The sequence below is a fragment of the Onychostruthus taczanowskii genome, unplaced genomic scaffold, assembly GCF_017590055.1.
Source record: "Onychostruthus taczanowskii isolate IOZ18803 unplaced genomic scaffold, ASM1759005v1 scaffold23, whole genome shotgun sequence".
NCBI lineage: Eukaryota > Metazoa > Chordata > Aves > Passeriformes > Passeridae > Onychostruthus > Onychostruthus taczanowskii.
The window spans coordinates 3,271,571-3,290,928 of record NW_024499573.1 but is presented as its reverse complement, the minus strand read 5'-3'; the positions used below and the strand labels follow the sequence as shown (position 1 = coordinate 3,290,928).

Below are 19,358 nucleotides of genomic sequence, written 5' to 3'. Positions count from 1 at the left end.
AAATAGAATATTACACTGAAGACCTGAGGAGATTTCAAAGAGGAAACATAAGAACATGCCCTGTTTCCATTTCTAGTTTGTTGTCCTCCTTATGGGACATCCATTCCCCTTCTTGGGAAAACTCATGGAAGACAGAATCAAGCTAGCTACAGGTGAAATGAAGGCTGCAACAGCCACAACAAGCTTCAGGGGATGGGTACATGCTGGGTTAATGTGCTGCCTTTCATCAGGAAGAGCCTCATGTGCCTCTGTGGGCACTCCTGCAGAGGTCCCTTCCCCCTGCCATTTGTCAGCAGCCACGTTTGCATGACCTGAGTCAGAAGCTACAGTCACTCCACTTAGTCCTTGCATGAGAGTGCTCTGCCTCTGCAGCCACCACAGCTAAAAGAATTGAGGGAGCCCCTGTGCCAACCCCTCATGAGCCCCTCTGGGCATGAAGACTTTATTCTCTTGTATTTTAGGCCATAAATTGGAAATGACAGCAAAGTAATCAGGAGAGGATCATGCTGTGCCTCCTAACTCTCCTGAGTCTCCACTGATTATATAGGAGAAATCCAAGCAGACATGGAATTAAATAACTTCCCTTACGTTGGACTAGTTGAAACTGCTCTGTAAATGACAGATTGCTAACAGCTCCCTTAATGACATCACCCAATATGTCATAAAATCTGCTGCCAACACTATGGATTTTTTCCCCCAGACAGAAACATTCTCTGGCTGTAGAGCAGAAGTTTCATTGGCAAAATGTGGCTCAGGAAATAACCTATAAAAGGTTCTCAGTGCATAAGGTGAGTACCACCCAAAAACTCACTGAAGAATAAAATTATCCTTGGCACTGCTTTCCTGGAACAGTGCCCCATGTCAGATTTTTCAAAGTGTTTGTGATTGAAATTATCCATCCACCATCTCTGCAGGTAGCACTCACAACTTAGGAACAGTATCCAGATCTTTGCCAGCTTACTAGCCTTGGGTGAAAACTGTTATCTTCTTATTGCTTTCAAGTTTTTTTGGAAGGAAACTCTTCCCAGATGAGTATTTGCATTAGAGAAGAAACAGATATACTTGTAGTACAATAACAATGATTATTTACCTGGAGTTTCACTATTATCCCTTTACTTCCAGGCTCACATCAGTTCTTTTGCCAGAGCTGCAAGTGACAACCAGAGCATACATAGCACAAGCAGCCTTTGAGAATTTCTCAGAGATAATTCAGAGGTTCTCTATTTTTCAGACACCAGGAATCTAGCTTGCAGCAATGCACCACAAAATGACTACCCATCTTTTAAAATTTTGCCTGTAGAACTCACTTGGACAGCCATGACCACACAAAAAGTGCTTATTTATCCATTCCTGTAATTCTGTGCTACGTGTACCTTCTCATCAGCATGCCTTGTGTGAGAATTAGCACAGCTTCACAGACTGTTTTCAAAAAGAGTAAATATATTTGTAAGGGAAATACCTCTCTAAGTGGAGCCACTGGTGAAGAAGGAGAAAGTCCTCCTTCCTTGTTGAGAAAAACTAAATTCTGCTTCATGGTGCAGTGCACTGAAAGTCTCCAAGATTTGGTCCTTCTGATCAAGGTGAGGTTGCTTCTCTTCACTCAGTTGCAGAAAATCAGTGTTGGCTGCTGTTCCTCTGTCACTCTGCAATCAGATCCTCTTCTCTATGCAAGTTATCTTTCCTGCATTCCCTCACCTATGCACTCAAAACAGCCACAGCTGAACAACCAGAACATGCATAGGAAGAAGGAAAAAGTGGAATGCTAAGTCTTGTGTGAATTTAAAGCTAGTGCACTCGTCGGCAAGGTCCCAGGATGAGGCTCAACTGCCTTTGATAACTCCTCGTGTATCAAGTGTACATCTGTTCCCTGCAGCAATTCTTGCCAGCAGAACACCCTGCAGAACACCAGTATGCTGGGGATGCTGAGAACCAGTGGTCTGAACAATCTGTCACTCATGTACACTGAAAAGAGAATCACTGTAGAGACACTCGCTGGCACTGTGAGTAAATGAGCCATGAGCTACATATCTGGCTTTGCTGCAGTTGTTTTCTGAAAGAAAAGGCAAGTCAAAAAGGAAGTGTAACACATGGCTGAATGATGAAGTGACCAAATAAATAGCATTAACTAAACCTTGCTTATCTGTCAGTCATTCCTCTCTGTATGGAAGCAGTCTCTCAAGCTGCCCATGATGATGACAGCCTCGGTACCTGTTGGGGTTCCTGAACTGATGCATTTCAAGCTATGTCATCTTGTTTTGTTATACACTCATCTTGTTCTTGCTGTCCAAGGGAAAAACATGGTTTGGCCAAATGTGTTGCACCACAAGTACTTCCAATATATGGAATAAAAGGCTAAAATAAACACCCATGAATTTTGTTCTCAAATTCAGATCTGCTCTGCCATGACTGCAAAGTGACAGATGTCAAAGGCAAGCCGAGTACCTCATTAATGCAGAGATAAACACACAGAATACGCTGTTTGGAATGACAATGCAGTGTGTTTATGTACATATGCCACTATTTATCATTCTGCAGATGGTTGCTCACAGTGATGTACATCCACAAATATGTTTAATTTTTCATTTTCCTTTTTTAGGTAATTACCATTTTTCCTTGTTTACACTGTCTATTTCTAAGATGGCCTAGAGATCTCTGAGTTTCTCTGAGGGCAAGGGGTCACGTTGCACAAAGCAGACCAGAATCAGCATGCAATCAGTTATTTGCAGTAATAACAGTTCATGCCTGTAGAGCATTTTTAAAGAAATTATCTTGCTCTCATTTTATAGCCAGGAAAGCCCAGAGAGGTGAAATGACTTCCCCAAGGTCGCACAGCAGGCTCTGCTCAGTACATAGTTACTATTGTTGCAAATTGGGTAGCTCATCAAGCTTATGCTACTCACACCACTCAGATACAATTCAAACAATAATTATTATTTCTCCTGCAATTTGCACGGCAGTCAAAGCTGGAGGCCACAATCAGGATTCAGTTTATGCTGGGCTCTGTTCAAACACCAAATCAAATCCAGTCCCTGCTCCAGAGGGGCTTCCCATCTCCGTAGGGACATTGTTCTGTGGGAACACAGGTCACGCTGGAAAGGGAGGGAAGGAGAGAGGGAGAGACAGAAGGCAGCAACCTCACTGTAAGGTCTCATTTTTTTTGGATAACTGTGAAGTTTGGAAACTTATTGTTACATAAATTATTTAGGTTAGAAAGAAATATAAATGTATTATTGACGGTTGCCTGGCTACTTACTTAGGTAGCAGTTTATCTTCATAATCTTAATTGCACAAATACTTTACTTTCACTCCTGTGGTCTTTGATTACATTGAGAGACAGCAATTGGATCCTGCTCTTCAGGGGACTGGCTCACACTGCACTCACCCAATACTTAAGAGTACACTCTACTTCTTAAGGAGTGATACTATACTTAATTTTACAACTCTCCAATCAACTGTTAGGGCAATACTTGCTGTAGAAGTTTTTACACAATATGTGCTTATACATTTTACAATACATGACAATTTGATACACTAGCCATGAGGTAATGAATTAATTTCACTCATGCTAACTTAAAACTGCTACTAAGCTCTGCAGTAGCAAAAGACATATTAACTCCCACCTTAGTGTCTCTCACTGCATCCTAATGTGGCTCCATGCTAGCAGAATGTTATGTACAAATGACCATATAGCCATTCCTCTTTGGAAGCCTTAACTATGTCTAATATAAGAATTAATAGCTCCTCTAATACTGAATGACATAGACACAATGGGATTATTTTCAAGAGTAAGATTTCTCAGTACCAAGTCAGGACTGCTGAAAGGTTCTTAGAAGTCAGCTCCTAAATTTTCTGGTAGGGATCTGCTACCCTAATATTTATTATAATGCATGTATTTTTATAAACAATGTAAAAGTGCATACAGGAAATATTTGATTGACATCCATAACCTCAGATGGGTGGGCATATTTTTCAGATTTCAATTAAGCTAAACACTCAAAACATCTTTCCAGTCCATCAAAGCATGTGCTTATAAAACCTTTGCTCAGCTGGTGTATTCTGTTGAAACAACCAGCTTTTCACTGACAATAACAGATTCTAGACCAGCACAATAATACCATAATGTACTCTAGGAGAACTTGAGAATTCACAATTTAAATACATTATTTTACAGAGCAAAAGAATGAGCATTCATTTACAATGACTTTCCTTGCCCCTATTTTCAATTGGCTAAATCCACATATAAATTAATGACCTATCACAATGCCTGTTGAAGACACAGCATCAAAAACTAAGGTACTGGAGAACTGACATAAAGAAATACTAATGCAATTTCATTTTAGACTATTCAGATTTTCCAGAAATTGATGTTAGGTGCACATTCACTCGTTCGTCTCTGCCAGGCATCACTGAAGCTCAGCAGAACTGAGGTATTTACTTAAATGATTAGAACTTGACTTTTAGTACAATGATAAATGGAAGCAATAAATAACAACAGCTTTCTTTAGCAATTGCCAATACGTATTTTGCAGCTCTTCATACACTATCCACTAATCTCCTTTAGAATCAGGTAATTCAAATTCCTTTATCATTTTCTGATACCTCTATTCATGACACTGTGGCTTTATTTTAATCCCAGGGAAAAGCACATTAAGAAGGAATGGTGATTGACAGAATACTGCTAATCAGAAACAATCCTCCCTAAACTCAGCTTCATAAATTCAAGACACAAGCAAGCATAACCAGAGGGCAGGATTCAGCTCTACACTGCAAAACCCAAGTGAAAGTTATACAGGCAAGTTGAGAGTAGAACCAGGGTTTGATTCACTTTGCCAGCAGGCTGGTGCCTAATCACTTGAGCTGTTCTCCTGTCTGTGAGACATCTGTGTGTAGATGACAGAGAACCTGCAGAACACCTGTGTCCTGCTGAAATAGAAGTCAGAGGTCAGACAGGATCCCCCAGGCATTTTAAGCCCAGAAAATTTGATCTAGGCAACTGCTTGATGGCTTGGCTACCACAGACTGACATCACATCCCAGGGGCTTGACTGCTGCTGGTTGTACTGCAGGAACCCTGGACTGGGCCTGCCACAGCCAGGTTAGGTGTGCCAAGGCCGATGGTCCTTTCACCCTACTGCAGTCTGACAGGCTAAGCCAGATGTGTGCAGTTGAGTGTTTCATTGCACATTCTCTGGCACATCCCTGCTCTTGAATCTGTGCTTACCCGTCACCTGATGAAGTGCAAAGTAAAATGGAGCTGTCTGTATAAGTGTGATTTGCATTTGGTCCAGACTTGATTTGGGGAAAAGCAGCCCCAGGGAATAAAAGAAAATACATCTCTTGTGAGGAAACAAAAATGCATTAACAATTTCACAGACCGCCTCACTTTGCCTTGGCACAATTCCTCCAGTGTACCATACAGCTAAAAAGAAATGCTGTCTTATATGTTTAACACTCAGTTTATATATACCATCTTAGGTTCAAACATAAACTCCCTGAATTCAGTAAGACTAAATTTAAGCCCAGACCCTTGTATCTGCAGATCTGTCCCTCCAAGGGTGCAAAATCCTGAGCAGCATTTGTAAGTATCCATACTGCATGCAAGAGCTTTCACAGACGTACAGCATGAACAGTGTTTCACTGGAACCTCAGGCTCTGCCTTAAATACGGTTATTTGATGCACTGAACACTTGTTTATCCTGCTGAAAAAGTGCTCCCTCCTCTCTCTCCCTCTCTGAAACTGCTGCAGGAGGCAGGAAAAGAGGCAGCAAGGACAGAGCAGGGAACTCAGTGCTGCCTTGCTACCCATCCTGTGTGAGCAAGGACCACTCAAAGAGTCCCTTCTTTCAACACCCAACATACTTGACACCAACCTGTTCACCCAAAACACGACACATGCAGATGTGTATCAAAAAGATGAAGAGATTTTATGAGTTTCTTAACTATTTTTGTAACAGCATGGCAACACAAAACAATTAGGTGGATGGGAAGCTAACAAGGGACAAATTCTCCAGGAAACATCCTATGCAAAATTACATCTCAGGTTAGTCACAGAACTGATGATTTGTAAAATTTTAAAGATTTATTTTTTTGATTGCTTTCACTTTTAAACACCATCACTTAGATAACATAACCAATATTTTCTTGAGGGAATCTAATATCCAAGTTGCATGAAAATGTTGAAGGCAAAGAGAAAATATGAAGCACTGCAACTGCTGCACTACTGCAACTGCTGATGTTGCCAAAGTTTTGCAGTTTTGCTGGGAATTTAAGGAAAGCCCTTGCCTGCTTGATCAGAATGCCAGGTAGGAATGAGTGTCACTTGAGAGATTTACAGATCTTGGTCACTGTCTATTTTTAATCCTGGAAGTCACTGAGATAGAAGTGATACTGCTTTGAAAAACAGAACAAATGGGAGTAGCATAGAAAAGAGCATTCACCCAGATTAGTTTGTTTTCAGAAATGAGAAAGAGAGGAAGAAGACACACTGTTACAAACACTGCATTTTGTAATGTCTTTCAGAAATTCATCAGTTTCTAGTACATAGATCAGTATTTTACCAAATCTCCTTCCTTCAGAAAGTTGCTGTAGAACCTTTCTGCTCTAATAATTAGAAACCACCTTTTAATTTTCAGCCTGAAGTGATTTATATCCAGATAATATCCATTTCTTCTTGTACCTCAGTTAGCCATGAGTTTAGAACCATTAGTTTTCACTCTACAGTCTATGCATTCCAGAGGGTTCATAAACTATTTCTGAGATTTTTAGAAAATACCAAATTGAAAATAGCAATAGCAAAGTAGGCCAACAGGCTGTGATTTGTTCTAACAATGCTACATGACATGTAGTACCACCTTTGGAAAAAGTTTAGGAAACCAAATCGAGTCAAAGAAAAAATCAGTGACTCAAACAGTCCTTTCATTTTCCTCTTGTTCTTATCTGTTCCAGGTGTTTTTAGTCAGGACAGACATCTTATCAAAGTTATTCTTTCTACATTAAACTAACCAAGCTTTCCTAGTTTTCTTTTTTCAAGACGTCATCATTCACTGGTTTTCCTTTTTGAAGCTACTCATTCAGAACTGCACATCAGTGTCCAGAATCCCACAGGAAATATCACAATGCATCCTTAATTATGTCAGCATTGCCCAGAATCAGCTGGAAATACTTCACAAAGAACGTGCCAGGGCCATGTGTGTCCTGTCCAGAGCAGCATCACATTGCCATCCCCTCTTCCTCACAGAATCACAGACTGGGTGATGCTGGAAGGCACCACTGGAGGTCCACCTAGTCCAACCTCCCCAGTCCAGCAGGGAGCAGGTTACTCAGGACTGTGACCTGATGGCCTCTGAGGGTCCCCACTGTTACCCACCCTGAGCTGCAGCCTTTCCCAGTGCCAGCACTGTCCCCTCGCTCCTCAAGGCTGACCAATGGCCAAGTGTCACCTGGGAAGTGACGGCTGGTGAGCCACTCTAACGTGGTGCTGCCACACCAACAGAGGAATCCGACCAAATACAAATGCCTGACAGGAGCTGAACACAAGTGACTGTGGCTGGTACGACATCTGCATGTTTGGAGTGTTTGGGACTATATTTTTCTAGTGTAATGACCATGCATTGCAATTTCAACATTTTATTTTAATGATGGTCTAATATAACTTTACCAGTAATAGGAAGGCTAAATACTAAGATATAGCAACCAAGTAATAATGAACTTTCTTCAGAGGAACATAAAACTACAAGGATGAATAATTTTATTTTCATGGAAAGTCTAATACTTCTCTCATTAAATTAATCTTAAAACTTGGAATTAACTCTTTGTGAAATCACACTGAATGTCCCTTAAGTGTATGCACTCAATGCAGAACAGTTTTATACTGTTCAAAGTGTATTAGCCAAGCTGAAGATAACTGCAGGAAATCTGATTTTGAAACACTGTCTACATCAGAGAGAAGCCTCATTTATGGTTTTTAGGCTCATGGGTAACATTCTTCAACTGTCTCTAAGTGAAAAACTGTTTTTATGGTTTGTTTTACATTTTTGATAACTTCCTCCTCTTGACAAAGGTTACAAACATCTGTCTTTTCCAAGGTGATTACTAAGTCTAGTTTCAAAGATAACTACATCTCATATGAATTTTTAATCCAGAGATTATTTGTTGACAATTTAAACAAAGCAAATCAGAAATTTATACTATGGCACTAAGTTGCAGTTATAACTTTGTTCAAATTAACGAAAAAAAATTCCATGTTACCTTAACTTTCCTGCACAGTTAATTCTTGAGCTCCTCATTTTGAGACTTGGCTGCATATTGGTTATGTCTACAGAGAAAAATGAAGCAGTACCGGGGAGCATTCCCAGGCACTGAAACTCGACTTGACGCTATTAAATTGTTAGAATTGTCCCTCAGCATGTGTCACAGGAGTGTTTGTAGTCTGTTCCATCTAACAATCTTCCAAAATATTGCCAGGGCACAGTTTGCAAGTTAGGACATGCCAGGAATGGTTCCCAACAGAATGAGTCTAGTGACCCAGATTTAGAAGGCAAAAAATGCAGTAGTGTGGACGCTGGCCAGCGTGCCAGCTGACTCTGCAGCAGAGGGGACTCTGTACCTGCCTCATTTGTGGGTACAGGCTCAGCAACCACATCTCTCTGCTGGGCCCTGGCAAGCTGAGATGGGTCAGTACAGAAATGTCTCTCCAAGGGGCACAGGATCATTTATGTCAGTGTTTCATGCTTACAAGCTGTTACATCTGGGCAAAACAACCCTCTCCAAGGCTCTTATCCCATCAAGAAACTCCATGCAGCTGAGGAGCATTCACTTTCCACAGCCACTGCAGAAGCCTGTTATCCCACAGGAACAGGCAAAAGGTCAAACTGGAAGGAGAGACATTGCTAAAATCTTCCCTGATCTTCAGGGACCGTGTCCTATTTTATTCACACTTCTGCTGCACACCAGGCTCACCATGACAAATAACCTATAGCAGGTTGCAGAGGTACAGTCTAGCACAGCAGGACAAGACACATTCTGGCCATGGTAATTGCATGAGATCACTCACCTTATTCAGTAAACTTCTGCAAGGTAAGGCACTTGACTTTTGACTTCTAGAAGTAAACAAAAGAACCTCCCATGTTTTCACAAATAGCGTTTTCTGAACCTCTGAACTCAGAATATCTGCCTTTGACCTTGCAAGTACAGCACGTCTAGTTTTCTTCTCTATGAACTTTTCCTTTTGAAATATAACCAGAAAAATAAAGAAAGTGGAATGCGTGACAACTCATCAACTGTTTGTAATAATTTATTTCAAACCGTTTATTCCATAGCTTTCTCCTTCTGATGCACTCTCAATTACTTGATTGAATAATATTCTCTGAAATAGCACATGATGTGCTTGTGTCAAAGAGGCTCTCCACAGACGCCATCAGCTACCTTTTAAAATCAATGAAATTCATAAATTTGCATCTGGCTTCTCAAGGAGAAAATAAAAGAACCTTTTCCCCCGGTAAGTATGACCTTCTTATTCTAAGACCAGCTTGTTTCAAGTCTTCTGCATCTCTGAATGCCAATGTGAAGATGGATAATATCTTTCTTAGAATAGACAGATCTTGAAGTCTATTATATTGCCTTTTTTAAGGATTCTAGCCATAATTCTCTCTTAGTAATTGGGAGCTGCACACTGTTCCACACAGTAATGCATAATCTAGCTATTCACTGTCATGCTGCTGCCACTGCATTTTTAACAATGCTGATAGCAACCAATGTTATTGAATTCTGCAGATTTTCCAGGCTATAGCCTTGTTCATGGTTTGGTTTTTTTTCTTTCACCATTTTTGAGCAAAAATGTTTTTATGTTTTCCTTTGTAATGCCTCAATATTGTGACCCTCCCATTCCTCACAGCTGGATCTTGTTAGTTTTCAAATATTGAGTCCACACCACCTGATCATACCACAGATCTTCTGTTCTGATATGTTTGCTGTCTTTATGTTTGCAAGATCAAAGCTAATGCTGTTTATACCACAGTGCTAAAAAGGCTCTCTTCACAAAAGGTAAAATAACCTTCATGTTGGAAATCTAGACTTCTTTTCTTCCATGCCTTTTTACTGCTGATAATATTTGTATGTTTCCCTGTTCCTGGCTTCATTTTGGCATATAGCAATTTTCTTCATTAAACTTTTAGAAGGAATCCCTGAAAGAACTCGACAGCAGCTGTATCCTATGCCAGTGATGCTCCTGCAGCAAGAAAATAGAGCTGCTCTGACACCAGTCTCTTTCCAAAACCCCACTCCCATTTCTCTTTCGTAACCATATCCAAGTTCTTAGCTCCCCACATTTCTTTAGGTAATATTCTCCTCTTTTAACCTCTTTCCCAGTTTCTTTCTCCCCTTCTTTTTTTCCCCCACACATACACTTTTTCCCAGTGAAATTGTATTCATCCTCAAATAGCCTGGATAAGTTTAGGCATTTCCTTTTATATCTTACTATTATGTTATCTCACTGTTTTTCAAACAGTGGACCACAGCCCCCAGGATGTTCATAAAAGGCAATTGGGAGAGTTGTAAGATGCTGAAATTTTTTTTACACTCTAAAGCAAAAGAAAATATTTCTTCTCCATTCCCTAAACACCTTTATCCTTCAAAAAACAAGTCTTGCTACCAAAATCTCGAATCACTCATACAAATAAAAGATATTCACTTCTTACATGATACATTTTAGACAAGTTCCCTCCGGGATCAAGACAGATGTGGCTGTGTGATTTTGAGCCTGATGACCAATTTTAACCAAATTTGACTGATGCTACAAGTCTTCAAAACACTAAATTCCTGAAAGTTTTGTGAAAAAGCTGGAAGCAGAAAAAAAATCCCAATTTCCCACCAGTGGAAAGACAGGGATAGTTTATCCTTTAGCAAATCTAGATTAGATGGCAACTTGAGGACATCAAACCAACAGGCAAATATCTTCCTGCCAGGTATAGCACATGCTGTGCCTTTGTCTAAGAGAGAGATTGGGAGCTTGTGAGGAGATGGGGAGTTTAGCCACCAAAGGCACAACACCATGGGATGCACAAGAGAACTTTTGGTACTGTGAGCAAAGGGTATTTTGGGGAAGAAAGTGTTAAACACTTTTATTAAAATCAGCATCAGTGATGAATGTCAAGCTCAAAAACCTGATCGATATTCCTAGACTTGTCTTCCTGTCCCTTTTGCCTCCCATGTGCCTCCCCAATTTACATGTGGCGGGTACGTAGTAACAACAAAAGCTGACAGCATTGTTGGTAAGGTCCTTTGCTTCTGGTGAGTTAGTAAAGACAATTAACAAATGAAAAATGCAACTTAAAAGTTTACAAATGTACATACCTCATGGCTAATGCCAATTTGTGTAACTTCAGCTTACAAACACAGCATTTGTCAAGATAAGGAGCATAGCATGACTTGAAATCTTCCCCTGTAGGTCCTCATATGCCATCATCTGTCAATTTTTAATCTTCTTTTGAATAGCAAGAAAATTCATCCTTTTAGCTCTTCTTCTTTCATTTATTTAAATCAGTTCTGAGATCCTTTCTACTTTATACTTGAAAGGGTGTCTTGAAAGATATTTGACCTAGACGGAACAGCCATGGGAACCACTGCAGGCAAAGGAGTCCATTTTTGCATACACATTTAGGGACAAGACTGGACTTTTTCACTGCAGTGAGAGCTCACATGCAGATGTCCATCTACACAGTCTGTAATTTCTCTTCTAAATAACTGTTTTCTCTTCTAAATAATTATTTCTTCTAAATAACATACTTTCATAATTCTCCCATTGGTAGCATGGCTCCTATGTTTTCTGAAGCAGGAACTGAACTGAATGGATGCAAAGAGTAACAAGAAGTGCTTCTACAGGTGTATTAACCAGAAAAGAAAGGTCAAAGAAGATGTACCCTCAGCTAAGAAATACTGGAAAACTGGTAACAATTGACAAGGAGAAGGGTGAGGTGCTCAACAACTTTTTTTTGCCTCAGCCTTCAATGATAACCTTTCTTCCCACACCTCTTGAGCACATGGACTGCAGGATGGGGACTGGGGGTGCAAAATGCTTCTGACTGCAAGTACAGACCAGGTTCATGACCACCAGCCTGAACATACACGAGACCATGTGGACTAATGAGATGCATGCCAGAGTCCTGAGGAAATTGGCTGGTGTAGCTGCCAAGACACTCTCCCTGATACCTGAAAAGTCATAGGAGTCAGGTGAAGTCCCAGGTGACTGGAAAATGGGAAACATTGCACCCATCTTAAAAAGGGTAGAAAGGAGATCCCTGTGAATTACCAACCTCTCAGCCTCTGTTCCTGGGAAGATCAAGGAACAGATCCTCCTAGAAGCTGTGCCAAGGCACATGAAGGACAGGGAGATGATTTGGAACAGCCATCACGGCTTCACCCAGTGCCAGCCCTGCCTGGCCAACCCAGTGGACTTCTATGATGGGGTGACTCCATCAGTGAACAAGGGAAGGGCTGTGGGTGTCACTTACCTGGACTTCTGTGAAGCCTTTGACATGGTCCCCCACAACATCCTTCTCTCTAAATTGGATTCTGTCCCTCTGCTCTGCTGAGACCCCACCTGTGGTGCTGCATCCAGCTCTGGGGTCCCCAGCACAGGAAGGACATGAACCTTTTGGAGCAAGTCCAGAGAACAGCCATGAAAGTGATTAGAGGGATGCAAAGATGAAGGAAAAGTTCAGAGGACTGGGATTGTTCAGCCTGAAAGGCTTTGGGGTGACCTAATTGTGGACTTCCTGTGCTAAAGGGAGCCTACAAGAAAGATGGCAAGGAGTTATTTACAAGGGAACATAGTGACAGAACAAGGGGAAATGGATTCAAGCTGAAAAAAAGAAGCAGGTTTAGATTAGATATTGGGAAGAAATATCTTACCATGAGGGTGGTGAAACACTGCAACAGGCTGCCTAGGGAGGCTCTGGATGCACCCTCCCTGGGAGTGTTCGAGGCCTGGTTGAATGGGGCTCTGAGCAAGCTGACCTAGTGCAAGGAGTCCCTGCTCATGGCAGGGGTGTTGGAACTGGATGATCTTTAATGTCCCTTCCAACCCATGCCATTCTGTGGTTCTGTGACTCCATGATTCTGATTCTTAGAAATCTTACACTGCATTTGGTGTATTAGAATACAGGTTGTAGAAATAAGCCCATGTTATTATGACATCCAAATCAGTCTATGCAATTAGCTACCTTTGCTATAATTTATTAGACAATTATCATTTATTAAACAAATAATTTTTATGCCATCTGCAAAGTTCAGGGGCCATAAATGTAAATTACTCTCTCAACAAATTCTTAAGGATACTGAGGCCATGAACAAGCTCCTTGTCTGACTCCATGAGATACCCTGTTCAAACATTGGTGCAAGGCTGGTTTTTTCCCTTGCCTTCTGGAATTTACCCCTGCACCAAGACCTGTCAAGCAGCAGTAACAAAGGCTCCAAGAGCATCAAGGTCAAGCCTTTTAAGACTCTTACATAAAAGTCACCTGGTCCTGCAGACCGATTTCAAGCATAAAGGCAAACAGCATAGTTGCAATGAAGAATTTCTCGTTTTCATTCTGAAACAGTTCCCTGTTTTAAACAAACTTTTAACTGTGGCATGTAATAACCTCTTCATTATGGCTGCTTTGGCCTCAAAGATCTGGCAGTTGAGTGATAGGAAACCACTTTTAAAAATCTGCTTAAAACAAATCCAGGGAAAACCTGGGGAACCACAGAAAGACCAACATCCGTACGACACAAATCAGTACAACTACAAAAAAACCTAATGTATGTCAGCAAATGTACAAACATGACATATTTGTGTGATGAAAGGAAGTAAGGTAGGACCGATACACCTATTTTAAGTAATTTTTCACAAAACTACTAGACTTCTCCAAAGAAGTAAAAATTAATGTGTACCATGGTTTTAATTTAGAATGTTTACTTGGATTTCCAAAAGACAATTGATGAATCTATCATTCATAAGTCTTAAAAATCCTAGACTCCCATAGGATAAAAATAAATGCCCTTGCAAGGATAAATAATTGGAAACAGATGGTAGGACACTACTGTCAATTTTTCAAGTGGAGAGAGGTCAATGGTGGAATCCTGCAGGGATCTGTGCTGGAACTTGGGAGCTACTCATTTATTTATAAATGAGCTGGAAAACAGGATAAATGGTGAGGTGACAAAGTTAGCTGCTGATACTCACTCAGGGTAGCTACGATAAGGGTTGACTGTGAAGGAAGACTTTACAACACTGAGTGACTAGGCAATAAAAAGTCAAATTAAAGTCAGTGTAGATAAATATGAAGTAATTTCTTTAAGGGGGAAAAATAACTACACAAAATTATGTGCCCCAAGGTGATTATTACCACTTCAGGACTGAGATCTTGGGGTTATAATAGGTAGTTGTGTGAAAACATCAGCTCACTGTTCGCTAACAGGGAAAAATGAGTATTACTAATTACTAGGAAAAGAACAAAGAATGAAATAGAGAATATTATTTAGTCACTGTATGAATGGCTGGTTTGTCTGTCTTGAATATTGTGTGTAGGTCTGGTCCCACAGACTCTGAACAGATAGAGTAGACTGGAAATGGCTATAGAAAGGGCAGCTGGGATGATCAGAAGTTTGCTACAACCTGATAACTAAGGACTGATTTAGGAGCCAAAAGTCTCAAAACCAGGAAACAGGGGATACAGCAAAGGTGTAATAAGAGCCAGGACAGGGAATATGTCTCCAAGTTCCCTGTTCCCAGCCTCTTCCCATGCATGAGCTGAGAGGATCAAATGAAATGGCCAGGCACAAGATTTAAAACACAAAAACCATTGAATCTTCACACAACACATATCATGCTGTGGAACTCCTTGCTCTGGGGCACTGTAAATGCTAAAAGTTTACACAGGTTCAAAATGTGACCAAAGTGTCAAAAAACAAAATCCAGCAAGAGCTTTTAAATGCCAAGATACATTTGAGGAAATCCCTGAGTATGAGTACTGGAGAACAAAAAATATGGAGGGGAAAATGAGTTTTAGCTGCTCTGATGCTGTTGTGGGCCCATGTTACAGACCACTGTCTAAGATCACAGGACTGTGGTTTGCCAAAGTACAGAGTTTTTATGTTTTGTTCAATGGTCCTCTTACTATGGGCATGGGCTTTGGCATCCCTTGAAAAACCTATATATTGGTTTCAACCTGCTTGTCCATGGGACACTTCTATGCTTTTCTTCTGCTTTCCTTAGTTTTTTCTTTCTAATAACTTGAAACACCCTAGTAAAGGAAAAAAAGTAATGACAAATATAGTGACAAAAATCACAATGATAGAACAGAAGTGTTTGATTTATTTAATCTATAAAGGAGTATATCTCAAGAGTTATCTTTATTTGTGAGGTTTCCTGTAAACATTAGGTGTAGGATAACAAAGCACAGTAATACCTAATTCCTAATGATTTCAAGAGTTTGCAATCATGCATCTGCTCAAATTAGGCGAGTGCATACTGCTTGTACCTGTGATTTTGCAATTGCAGAAGAGGAGGTATGGGGATGGAGAATGAGGCTGCCAACACTGGCTCTCAAAGTATCAAGTGTACCCCGAGAGCATTTTGCACTTGCAACAAAAAAGGCAGTCTAAGCCATGGCTAAATCACTGGACCATTGAATCTACGCAGTAGTCACATGGACATAGGAAATACATTTTTTCTTAGGATTTTTCTTCTTTATCATGTCATAGACCTGTCTAGTCATAGACATGATTAGGCAGCAACAAGGACTGAAAGTGTATGTGGCCAAGATACTGTTTATCTTTTTCTTACTTAATAAACACCTTTTCAAAACAAGAGCTATATCATGCTGACAATTTAAATGACTCATGCAGGACAGACTGTGATCCAAATCTTTCTTCTAAAGAAATCAGTTCCTAAGCTTTCATTTGCAATCCTAAACCAAGCATGATCCCACGTCAGAAACCTGATTCTAGCAAGATTTAAATTACATCAATTTTAAGTGTTATATTACCTAACCAAATGATAATACTATGAAAATACATAATAGCAAGCAAAAATCAAAGCTATATTCACATGCTTCTTTATTTCACTACTTCAGCTTCAGTCTTGTTCCTCTACTACACAGAACTATATGCATATGTAAATTACATTGCTATATTCTTTTTTGTGAGGAAAGCATTTTAGGATTAGTATTATCTATTACTTATACACTCCAAACAGTAAACTAATAACAGAAGTAGGTCATATAGCTCAGAGAAAACGTCATTATAACACTCCTGTCCTACACATTTTACTCTAAGTTTTCCTTCTGTCCCACCACCTTTGTTTTCTTCAAAGGATGCAACCCAAAGCAATATGGACTTTCTGGTAGTTTTTGAGGGAACTTTTTAAGTAATACAGAAATGAACAGTGAGGTAAATACTGAATTTAGGTAAAACGTTCAGCAAACAATAATGTCAGATTCTTTCAACACCCAATATTGTTCTAGTTCTTCCAGGGTGTTCTTGTACAAATTGGGAAAGACAGCAAACAACCACTTGGCTATGCATGTATTCCCTTATTAATTTTGGAGGGAAGCAGTCTGAGAAGTGATTCTTCTCCTGACATAAAGCTCCTTTTGTTGGCTTTTAATGGCAGCAGTGCATCTCCCAGCTTTGGAGATGACAAAAATCCTGTGTTGCTTTGCCTGAAAACATATCTCCAGTCACACCTGCACACGTGCAGTGTGCTACAGACTGGAGTCCAGTGGATCAGTCACATAATGGTGGTTTCTTAACATTATTGTTCACCTGTACAGAAACACAGTAAAGGAATCAGATTCATTTCATCTGCCTTTCACTAGTGCCTCTGGGCATGAAGTAGTGCAAACCTAGGTGTTGATGCTGTTGATGCTGTTGATGAAAGTGCAAGGGATTTGGAAATTGTTCTGACCTCCTGCATACTGGACATGAAAAAAACATGCTGAAATGCATCAAAACAGTGAATATTCATGACATCTTTTAGCAGTAGAGCCATAAGAAGAGGAGACAGCTGAAAACAGAAGTCCTTAATAGAGCAGAGGAGACATCAGTTGTGAAAAGATGAAAGAGTTTTCTCTGCCCAGAGCCAAGTGACATGACTGTGTACAATTAATCAGACCACATCAGAATGCATGTTACTGAGCGGACAGAGGAGCCACGAGCATCAAAGGGGGTTCCAGTACAGAGATAATGAACACAAAACTAAACTCACTGGAACTGGGAAAAAACCTACCAGCCTCAAGTGACTGCAGATCACTCCCCAAGTGATACAGAAAGAAATTACAAGGAAACTTCAGTGAAGGAAACAGCATAAAAATGTATAATAGCACACAGAAAAACATCATCAGAGAGAGAAATGGTTAGAGCTGTTTCATACAAACCAGAGAATTCCACCAAGTGTTATGGACTAGATGGCAGATTAAATAATACTGAAGATGTTCAATAGAACATTCAAAAGAATTTTTGCTCAGAAACTGAAACGAATGTAGGTCAATTAAGGGGACTAAAAAAGTGATTGTGAGCCCATTTTGGTGACATTTTGCTCTGTTTCCCTAACAGCTTCTTCCTGCTTATTCCAAAACGTCAGTTTCAGGACTTTACCAGGAGGACATGTAACAGGTACACTTTGATTTTAGCCCCTTTTCCCCCTCAAATGATTGAAGAATTAGTATTTTCTGTCTTTCTAAAACTGCTTGTATGTATTACTGTCTTAATTCTACAGACCCTCCCAGCTGCACACAAATAACCAGTTCTCCACTAACTCAGAGGGAAAGCTGTGCTGGAAATGCAGAAAGGGATGTCCTGGTGTTTTCCCTCTTTCCTACCACACTTTCCCCAGGGAGACACTGAATGTGATGGGGAAAGTCAAATGAAGCCAGGAGATCTTCGAAAGAAAATCAGCAACTGAAATTAATTATTTTTCTTTACACTCCTAACATATAGTTAGGAAAATAAACCTTGTGGAAAAGTGAAACAGACCCCAACCAAAACTCATGCATGCCACATCCAACGACCTCACCTGCCCTTCCAGTTCACCAGCAAAAGACACCGCCAACCCCTCTCACGGGATGAAGTGGGCTCTGCCTTGGCCAGGTGGAACTGTGGGACCGGGACTAAGCTTCAACAGGCGGGCAGCTGCCTTCGCCCACCGTGGCCAGCTCGAATTGTCCCCACTGCCATTTTCTCCTGACCTTTACAACAGACCAGGCGCTGGAGGACACCCACCCGCTGCCGCCCGCTGTCCCTGGAGCTGCTGGAGCTGCCCACGGGTCGCTTCCCGCACGGACACCGGGCAGCATCCCCGGGCAGCCCTCGGAGAGCTGCGGGCTGAGCCTGACTTGGCCCACGCCCAGTCGGGCGGCGGGGCTGCCCGGGGCAGGCACGGGCACCGCTCTGCGACGCTGCCGATGTGTCGCGGCACTCCCGAGCATCCTCTCCCGGCCTGCCCCGGCGGGGACCCCCGGTCCTCGGCACCCGCCCCCGCCGCTCCCCGCCCCGGGCGGCCGCCGGCGCCGCAAGTTTGTCCAGAGCCTCCCGTGCCCCCGGGCCGGGCCGGGCTGTGCCGGACAGGGCGGCGCGGAGCCCCCAGCACCGGGGCCGCTGTCTCCACTCACCCGAGGTCAGCTGCATCCAGGCACAGATCTTGTAGACGGTGGCTGTGTTGCAGAAGAAGAAGAGGATGAAGCAGACGATGCAGGCGATGATGAGCATCATCGAGAGCCCGATGAAGAAGGACGCAGCTTTGAAGGCTCCCGAGGGCAGGCTGGAGAAGTCCGTGAAGCTGCCCCGGCAGGTGAGTTCCCGGCTGAAGCCGTTGCCGATGCAGTAGTGGAAGAGCCCGAAGTAGCCCGCCTGCGGGGTATCCACGCCGTCCCCGATCCAGTACGGCTGGATGAAGCACACCACGTTGACGATGGCAAAGCAGATGGTGAAGATGGCCCAGAGCACGCCGATGGCCCGCGAGTTCCGCACGTAGTTGGTGTGGTAGATCTTGGCTGCCTCCTGAGCTGGGAGCATCCCCGCTGCTACTGCTCCTGACGAGCCTGCTCCTGTAGCCGCCGTCCCTGCAGCCGCTCCGGGCATCCTCTCCGAGAAGGTGCCCCCCTCCCCTTCCTCCTCCTCCTCCTCCGCCTTCTCCTCCTCCTCCTCCCCGCTCGCTCCGCTCGACGCGACGCGCTCCGCCGCCGCCTCTGCGTGCGAGAGCCGGCGAGCCCCTCTGCCGGGCTTCAGCGGCTCCGCGCCAGCACCAGCAGCCGCGGCAGCGGCGGCAGCACCGGCACCGCCCGCCGCCGCCTATCGGGGCGCAGCGCAGCGCCGCCGGCCCCG

General features: G+C 42.2%; 1 protein-coding gene across 1 annotated transcript in view; it reads right to left on the bottom strand.

Annotated features, from left to right (window-relative positions):
- Nucleotides 1-19,115, bottom strand: part of LHFPL3 (LHFPL tetraspan subfamily member 3) — a 233,304-nt gene extending 214,189 nt beyond the window's left edge. The window contains exon 1 of the mRNA XM_041405464.1: nucleotides 18,647-19,115. Within this exon, the coding sequence (XP_041261398.1) occupies nucleotides 18,647-19,115 (469 nt within the window). The remainder of the gene's footprint in view (nucleotides 1-18,646) is intronic.
- Nucleotides 19,116-19,358: the final 243 nt, after the last annotated feature.